Raw genomic sequence first — 9,664 nt, 5'->3', positions numbered from 1 at the left:
GTATTACACACACACACACACACACACACACACACACACATTTCTTTAAATATTGGATTCATAATCTGTTTGAAGAGTTGGTGATACCATGAAAGGTAGCTCCAGCCCAGTGCAGGATCCTCAGAGGCCCCGAGCATCAGACTCTCAGCATGCGCACAGCTGAAGCCATGGACAACCAGACGTCCCATGAAAAGGCCCTGTATGCCCAGGTCCATGTGGAGTAAAACTTTTGGTGAGGAACTTTCTAATCTGTTGTCCGCTGGCTAAAACCAGAACAAGATCTGCTGTCTGAAGGGGAGGATAAGAAAGGCTTCTGAGCTACGAACAAGAACAGCCAAAACTGGTGAAAGAGCAAAAATTATACCCACACTCCATTCGGTCAGATTTCCAATTAGAAAGAAAGACTGTCCTGATTGGCTCGTATCGATAAGTACTGGGTGTTTCATGTAAAAACCAAGAAGCAACGGGACACAGAGAACAGAAGAGACGGCACCTGCACACGCTGTCCCAGGTGCCAGTGAGCTCTGAGTCATGGCACGGGAATCCAAGCAGCCTCTGCCCCGGGTGGGTGTCCCCACTCCTCCCCGTGGCAGACTTTTCTGTCCTAAGGCTCTATGGCGGCTCCTCCTCCTCCTCATCACCCTTAAGTGTTTGCTGGTGGGCGCTCCATTCACTACCCCAACAGGAGTCCCAGTAACACGCTGGCCATCCTTTCAGGCTGGTTTTCTCTGATGTGTCCTCAGTTACCTTCTCTCTTTTTCTTTTCTTTTCCCCTATACATACGCTCCTGGGACAGTCTGAGGCTTTAACCATCATCTCAATCCTAAAGTCACCATTTCTTTAGCTCTGCCTCCTGAGCCTAGACCCATGTTTCCAATCGGTCCTGGGCAACTCCACCTGGAAGTCCCACAGGCTCCTTCACCCTACAAAATGGAGCCAGGACCCTCCCCACTACTCCCCTGCGTGCAGCCCGACTTTAGCTCATGGCACCAGCAGGAAGCTCTACGCTAGAAGCTGACGATGCCTCGGCCTCTCTCCTCTCACCAAGCCCTGCTGATTCTTGCTCTGAAACACTGAACTTTCCCTCCTTTCCACACTCCAACTTCGTTGGTCCTCATCCTCTCTCTCCATGTTACTGCGAGAGCTTCCTAATGCGTGCCCGTCTTCCCATCTGCCCCCCTTCAGCCTAGACCCATGTTTCCAATCGGTCCTGGGCAACTCCACCTGGAAGTCCCACAGACTCCTTCACCCTGCAAAACGGAGCCAGGACCCTCCCCACTACTCCCCCTGCGTGCAGCCCGACTTTAGCTCATGGCACCAGCAGGCAGTTCTACGCTAGAAGCTGATTCTTGCTCTGAAACACTGAACTTTCCCTCCTTTCCACACTCCAGCTTCGTTGGTCCTCATCCTCTCTCTCCATGGTACTGCGAGAGCTTCCTAATGCGTGCCCGTCTTCCCATCTGCCCCCCTTCAGCCCTGACTTGCCTAACAGCGAGTCAGCAGGCTCACTCACCGGGGACAGCCTTCGCGCCTGGTTCTCTGGCTCTTCATTACCTCTAGGTAAGGTCCCACACCTCAGCGAGGACACCAGATCCCTTACAACTTGGCCCCTGGCTATCTTTTCAGCCGTGCCTCGCACCTGCGCGCCCTGAATCTCTAGGTCACAAATCTCCAGTTACACCACTTTTCATTTCTTGACAACATGTCAGTTGGCTCCCACTCTTCGTTGGCCTGAGATTCCCTCCCAGGTTCCTACAGGTGAACAGGCACAGCCACGCCTGCGCTGTGAGGACGCTCCCGAGTCGCCAGGTGAACCATCCTACCCCGCTCGGTGCCAGGCATCACCCTTGCCTGTGCTTCCCTGCGCTCTATTACACTCATTTTCCTGTCTGGCTTTCTCCCTTACTTTTGCCTCCTCGGGGCATAGCACGCAATAGGTGCTCAACAAAGGCTTTGCTAAAATAACATGTAGATCAGAGAAGCGGAAGGCAAGCCTCAGAGATGTGTGGCAGAGAACAGAAACAAAATTGGAAATCAGAAATGGCAAAGGCCGAGATACCAGATCCTCGAGAAGAGCGCTAGTGACCAAGACAGAGCTGGGGGGGGGGGGGGGGGGGGGGGAATAGGCAGGGAAAGCGTGGAAAGCTGCTGGCGCCTCTCTGGACACAGCAGCCATTGAAGATGAGGAGCTTCTCCTCTGTGTCTAAGTGACTGTCAGGGTGACCTGACAGGTACCTGAACCTCCACCCCTAAAAGGGCAGTTGCCATGACGCTGTCACAGGCAGTGAGTGCCCTGGGGTGTGGCAGGTGAGACTGCATTATCCACAGTAGGTGCAGGGAGGGACGCTGGGAAGTCACCAGTATGTCAGCCACATTAAGGAGATATAGAAACGGGTTATCGCACAATTTTCAATCTAAAAAAGCAAATTACATTCAAAGACTGAGATAACTATACCCTTGTTCATTCAGAAATTCCCCTCCACATGATGTTTCCCCTGATGACGGCAGCTGCCTGAGCCTTTACAGAAGAAGCGTTTTGTTATGATCCACCGGAACCACCATGGGACCAAATCCAGAGGAAGGGTCCTGGCGCCAGCTCTGGGCACACTTGTCCTGAGACCCTCCTCAAGCCTCAGAGCAGAAACCGAGGCTGAGAGCAGCTTACGCCGGCCACCTGCCTGCCTTCCACACCGGAGGGCTGAGGGCTGAGAGAGGGTTTACTTGAAAGCATATGAGAATCACAACGCATGACACCATGTCTTGAACCACTTACTATTAATTTCACAAGATCTGTACATTAACCAATTCTAGCTGGTGGTTACCTAATGTTTACTGATGCTACTTCTGCAATCCTGTTTCCATGGATAAAAGGTAATCTGACAAACAAGTATATTGCACAACTGTATGACCTACGTAACTACTTTTCTGTAAAGCAGTTTTACAATATAAACCTATGAAAGTGTTTTCACTATATTATAAATAAATACGAAAACTGTTGTGTCAGGATTCCACCTCTAGAAATGCAAGAATTTTAGTTATAAACACCAATCTACATTCCACAAGGGGGAATTTTAAAGTAAGCCCTTAAAAATCAAATGATAAAAATATGTTTTGAGTGCAGAGCTCTCAAAATTATGAGACAGGTTCTACTGTGATGTCCATTTTGTAGATGACGAAACCAAGGCACAGACAGGTTAAGGAAGCCTCCAGCATCACACAGGAGTAAGTGGTGGAACCAGAATTCAAAATCAGTCTATCCTTAAAGCATGGGCTTTTTGGCACTGGATTCTTTCGACTATCATTGTCTTAAGTGCTTTTGTAACAGGCCACGGTGCTTTCTGGAAAACTGGGACGTCCTCCCTTTTCTGTGCTCCTGTAGCCGTGGGTTTGCTTCTAAGTTACACTGCTAACTTGCTGGCTCCTTGACAGCCTGGAGCTTTCTGAAAGCAGGTACCATGTATCTGAATCTCCCCAATATCCAGAACCCGGGCGGTTCTGAATCCAAGGGTAGTGTTTGTGTACAATTCACACCATACTAATGGGCTGGGGAATTGTTTTTACAAGATACATTAAAGCAGTACTAACAAAAGAACCATGTTTCACAGGGCAAAGAGTTCCAAAAGCTTTATCTCACTTCCTTCTCCCACCCTCCTGGAGAACTGGCCCCGTTTAAGGATTAGGATCCTCCCTCTATGGCAAGAGACAGTTTATGAAGATCTTGCACATACTACCTCATAAAATCCTCACAGTTCTGAGAGCTGAAGAGGGCAGATAACGGTGCTCACATTTTGTCAAACAAGAAACTGAGGCTCACAGAAACTGGTCCAAAGTCACTGAAAAGTTAAGGGGAAAGCTGGGAACAGAACCTAGGTCTTTGCATTGCAAGCCCAGCGAGCTCTCTACTCTGTACCACAATTATCATCCGTCATCTGACAATCTTAAGAGAGAAGATAACCTAGTACTACTCTGGCTTCAACCGTCAGAAAGAGCCCTGTGTCTCATACCGAGGAAGGGGACTGTGTTAGCCCGCTTGCTGCGCTGTCAGCCACGCCCATCTATCCCCCGGCCCTGGTCATATTTTACAGGATGCCACTTAATCTTCCGTTTCAAAGTGTAGCTCTGTTACAGTATTTCCGTGTTGTTTTTTAATACATTGTTAGCATTCTACAGGCTTGCCTGAACTCACTTGTCCTGTGCTCCTGGGTATAGTTGCCTGACCAATTACATAGGAAGGCTGTTGTTCTTTTACCTGTGGTCACCACTCTTCAAGAATCCTCCTAGCCCAGTGATGGCGAACCTATGACACGCATGTCAGAGGTGATACGCGAACTCATTTTTTTGGTTGATTTTTCTTTGTTAAATGGCATTTAAATATATAAAATAAATATCAAAAATATAAGTCTTTGTTTTACTATGGTTGCAAATATAAAAAAATTTCTATATGTGACACAGCACCAGAGTTAAGTTAGGATTTTTCAAAATGCTGACACGCCGAGCTCAAAAGGTTCACCATCACTGTCCTAGCCAGTGTACCTGTTACCATACTGTGATGGCATTTCACTTCTTCTGAGCAAAAGGGTAATTCTCATCTGTTGTACTCAACATCTGCCTTTATATTTTAAGAGCAAATTCTTTTCCAAAGTAAAATAATAACTGTTTATACTCTGAACACTAACTTAACTTTTTAGATGTCAACCAACTTTAGTTCATTTATCTAATTCTCATCATGAAGAAATACCATTCAGTAAGTCTCTTTAAAATAGAAGTATTTTACTATTTAATTGTAAAATACAAACAAGTGCTTCTATGTTAGAAGAAATAAGTTTTGTCCATTTTGAATATTTAATGTAAGGAAAATAATACCAATCATAAATACATTTCAATTTGTCCAGAGTGTTTTTAATCAATATTCATCTCCTACCATAGAAATGCTCTATGATCTGGTATCTTAAATTGAGAAAAAGTATAGAAAACATTGCTTCTTCCTCCTCCCTAAAAGAAGTATTATCTTTTAGTCATCTACTGAGATAGCTTGTTTTAGAAATAAGCCAGGAAGGGAAAGTATTAATTAAAAGTAATGAGTAATCACATATATTTATATGTTCAGTAGTATGTCTAAATATATCTTTCTTAAAATAGCGCTGACCATTAAAAAATTGGAAAGTAATACTGGTTAACTGTTAGAAAAATATTATGAAACATACAACTTTCCACAGTCTTAAATAATGTAAAACTTAAATAAATTTTACTAAGATTATACTAAAATATTAAATGTAAGTTTATTACACAATATAGAGGCACACCCTTGAATAAGGCAAACCAGGAATCAACACAACAGCAATTCTGCCTTCTGAAGTCAAATGCTGTAAAGGTACCATTCGAGTTTTAATACCCTCTAACTGTTTGTATTGCGGGAAGAAAGAGGTAGAAAATTTATAATATCATTATTCTGACATTCATTGCTATATAGTCTTTCCAAAGACCTCTTTCATACAAGCATTCCCCAAATTGGGCCACAAATGAGCTGCGAGGGCCGAAGTTAAACATTTAAAAAAGCCAAGATATTGACCTGGTCAAAGACCAAAATGAAAAACTTCTCACTGCTTGTTTAGTTTACATGTACTAGTTAGGGAAAGCAAGAGAGAGTTTTAAAGCAGAGCCTAGTTTGTCAGAAGAGAAGTTAATTTTACCTTATCTGTATCAGGGTTGTGGTTACTCCAAGTAATTTCCCAGCCAGTTTTATAGTTACTCTCGTTTTTCTTTGTAAATGAGAAACCAAGCATTGATTCTGGAGCATAATTTCAGAATCATAGCCTTTAATCATCCATTAGGTTGAGTCTGGGGCCACAGAGATACTATGTAAGATATTCTATGGAGGATGAGGACTAGTTAAATGAAATTATATTTTAATAAAAATGTTATTTATAAGAAAAGCTTAAGTTTTTAATTACACAAAATATAAGGCATAGGAAATATGAACAGTAAAAATCTCTGTCCCACTCGAAATCTTTCGTGGGAGTTGCTTAAAAAGATCAATTGGTTTTCTGGGTTTTAGTCTTTTTTCCTGCCTAGAGATCTATATTGGGTAAAGGCAGAGAAGAGAAGCAAAACAGATGGTAACAAGCTTAAGCAGCAGTGAAGTCGCCATTTAAAAAGGGAAAGAATGGCCCCACAGTACTGTTACAATCAGAAACAATACTGCCTACCCACCCCTTACTTCAGGCTCTTGTTTTATAAGCAATACCCATCCCTACACAAACTCCAACACCTGCATCCTACAGGTATTGTTTCGTCCTCACCAGTAGGTGTTATACTTATTTTACACCACGTCTTCTACTGTTAAGTCTCCATGGTCACTGCAGCCAACTGAGATACTTCAGATACTGTTTAGCCGTGGAGTTATGAAACACGGCCAAATGCATTAGGCAAGCCTAGAGTCTACAAGGCAATTCAACAACAGAACTGAGCCAAGAACAGATTGCCTAATTCTGAGTCCAAGGTTGACTTGCTAGACCTAGATTCCTAAGTGCGAATATGGCCATGCAGAAACTCTCCCATTTAGAACTTTTACAGATGAGTCAAGTGGGGAACAAGCACAAAAACGTGGTAAGATGTATTTACTATCTGGTCTTACATCAAAAAGGACAACAGTAAAGTTCTAGGGCCATAAAAAAATGTCCCCTCGCACTCTTCATTTCTAACAGTTATCTGTATAACTATATGAACAGTCTACTTGTTACAACTATGCTGGTGATAGAACCTGCCTCATGTTTGTAACATTCGCACTAAGGAGGTCTTGTCCCTATCAAATAGGAAAAGGATCATTAGTCATATTTTCACTTGTATATTACTTCCTCTTTTTTGTCATTCAATGAGGCAGTTAAATGTTTTTCAAAAAAGGACAATAGCAGTTGGCATTCTTTTTAAGAGAGGAAGAAAAGAAGGCAGAGGAGATGAATCTGCAGTTCCTGATGACCACTATACCCAGAGCCCAAGACCGGCGACCACTAAAGGCCGTGTGGAATACCCAACGATCACTCTGAGAGCGTGAAAACAGGAATGAGGAGTGGGACAGCAACTTCTAACTGTGTTAGGGTATAAGTATTAGTTAAGGTGTAAGTTTCAGTCCAATGCTAGGCAACACATAAGCTAAAAAGGAAGTTCAGAGAACCAAGTGATTAAGAGAGCTTGAAAAGACAAACAAAAGCAAAGCATAGGCTTAATGTGGATACACGTGTAGGTATATACATACAGCAGTGTATACACAATAATATTCACATTTATCTTCTATACACATACATTAATAAGGACAGGTATTTTTAAAAAATGAATATCAAACACCATGTTTTGGATTATTTCCCTCTGACGGGGTGGTTTGGATTAGCACCTAATCTGTATATTCATTTATGAAGTCCTAGGGTTTTAGGACAGGCCGACAAACATCTTCACTTATAAGAGCCCTAATACCTTGGGAGAAAAGCTAAAGGGGACTTTGCAACTCACTGATGGTCAGGTCCCCAAGACACCACAGGAAAGACAAAGGCTGCTCTAGTTTGGGGAGAGGGCACTAGGGAGTCAGAGGCAGCACCAGAACATAAAAAATAACTAGGCAACACCGTCCGTGCAAGCCCCTCGGCTGGGAAGACTGCTGATTCTGGGAGAAATGCTTCTCACAGGAGCTAGGTGGTGCCGCTCAAAGGCTGAGTGGCCCAAGCCAGCCCCTCGGGCAGTTTTCTAATTCTGGACAGAAGACAAGGAAAGGTTACCCAGCAGAGGAAGGGAGCAATGCTGGAGGGTCAGGGTGGATGCAGAGGCTGCTGGCAGCCTGGGCGTTTAAGGGTGCTGGAAGAATTCTAATCTCCAGGGGGGATGTCTCCAACCCATGTGGCACCTGAGTTAGAGGGTGGGCACCTGCAGTGGCAAGAGCTGTGTGACAGGCAAAGCAGAGACAAACATGGGAGGAAGAATAAGGGGCCCACAGAGAGGCCCAGATGGACCAGCACTGGCTGGTGACTCCAGCTGAAAAATTCCTGGGGTTCTCACCTAAGTCCCGATCCCCAAGTGCTGCCACTGTCATCTCTCCTCACACCTAAGTCAGGGAGTTGGGGAAACAAGGACCACCCACCGACTGAAGCTGGGCCTGTTCCCTAATAACGACTTTTTGCAACTATGGGTTAAAAGCCCAGCTTCAAACATGTTAAGGAAACCCTGCTCAGTAACCCACGTTAATGAAGAATGGTGTGTGGTGTGATGAAGTCTATGAAAGTCCATGGGGACCCAGACCCATCCAGGAAGGGCCAGGGGAGGGGTGTTAGGGGTTCCCCCAAGGGCCCAACATCTGGCTCGTCAAAAGGTTCCTGACAACTTCATTTTCTGTGCACGCAAAGAAACAACAATAAAAAAAGGCTTTTATAATAGTGGCTTTCCTGAAACTCAGAAATATTTTAAAGAAATTATAGTGACACCTGGCTAATTTATTTCTATTTGCATCAGAGTGCTTTCTTTTTTAAATTTATTTATTGAGAGAGAGAGAGAGAGAGACATCCATTTGTTGTTTCACTTATTTTATGCTTCATTGGTTGATTCTTCTATGTGCCCTGACCCAGGATCGAATCTGCAACCTTGGCATATAAGGCTCAGGGTCCAACCAAATGAGTATCCAGGGCCCAGAGTGCTTTTTAATACTCAAGTCTAAGTAAGTAAACAGACAGCTGAGAGATTTAATACTTTGTCTTACTTAGACCCTGCCAATTCAGAGAGTACTCTTGCAAGCAAATGTTTGACTGACGACTAAACCAAATAGAGTTGAGAACTTTTAAGTGGTTAACTGAAAGAAAAAAAAAAACTGAACAGGGTACAGTCTGTACTTAATTTTTCAAAGATATGTATCTCTTCAAAATCTAACCTACGTTCCCTGTCAATTAGCAAACGCATCAGGGTCTCACCTGATCAGCCTACATTTTCAATACCCCCCTACAATCAATGCATAAGCCTTATGACTTAAACATTTATTTGTATGAACTGCAGAAAATAACGGCTAATAAAGCCCTTATTGTGCACCAGAAGCTATTTTTTTTGCGGGGGGGGGGGGGGAGAGAAATTTAACAGAGTTCTGGTTTGGTTGCTGTTCAAAACTCAAACTTATGTAAGAATTACTAGGTTGTGACCCCTCTACATTCAATGAAACATACATCTCAAAACCTTTTGGGTTTTTTTTTTCCTTTTAAGACTACTATGCAACAGCAACATCCATGCAAACGCAATTTTTAAAAACATGCTTTGAAAACCAAAATAAAACCCGACAGCTGCAAGAAATAACAACAATATGCTTAAATCCCGTCATTGACAGCAGGGTTCGAAAGTGCATCTTTGCAGCCATTTTTTTTTTTTTTTAAGTGGCATAAGTTTCTGTTTGGGAAAAGTTCACAGGTTACATTTTGAAAAGCGCTCACTATTTCGGTTCTGGGCAAAAGTACCGAACTTCACGGTCACGGCCACGGGGCTAGAAGCGGCTGCGGAGGGCGCGGCGCGGGGCGCGCTAACAGGTTTCTGGGGCTCAAGTTCGCTCAAATGCACAACAAAAGTCACCTTGGCGGCGGGAGCCTGACAGCTGCCCGGAGCCTGGCAGCCAGAGCTCCCGGGACCCTGAGATGCTCGCCGACCT

The 9,664-nt window shown here is 43.9% G+C and overlaps 1 protein-coding gene across 1 annotated transcript in view; it reads right to left on the bottom strand.

Annotated features, from left to right (window-relative positions):
* The window catches only part of TAPT1 (transmembrane anterior posterior transformation 1), a 59,621-nt gene that overhangs the window by 48,359 nt on the left and 1,598 nt on the right, over positions 1-9,664 (bottom strand). Inside the window, exon 2 of the mRNA XM_005878133.2 lies at positions 9,453-9,662. Coding sequence (XP_005878195.2) covers positions 9,453-9,662 — 210 coding nt within the window. The remainder of the gene's footprint in view (positions 1-9,452; positions 9,663-9,664) is intronic.

The sequence above is a fragment of the Myotis brandtii genome, unplaced genomic scaffold (assembly GCF_000412655.1).
Source record: "Myotis brandtii unplaced genomic scaffold, ASM41265v1 scaffold547, whole genome shotgun sequence".
Taxonomy (NCBI): Eukaryota; Metazoa; Chordata; class Mammalia; order Chiroptera; family Vespertilionidae; genus Myotis; species Myotis brandtii.
The sequence above is the reverse complement of the archived record's forward strand: the minus strand, read 5'-3'. Positions and strand labels throughout refer to the sequence as shown.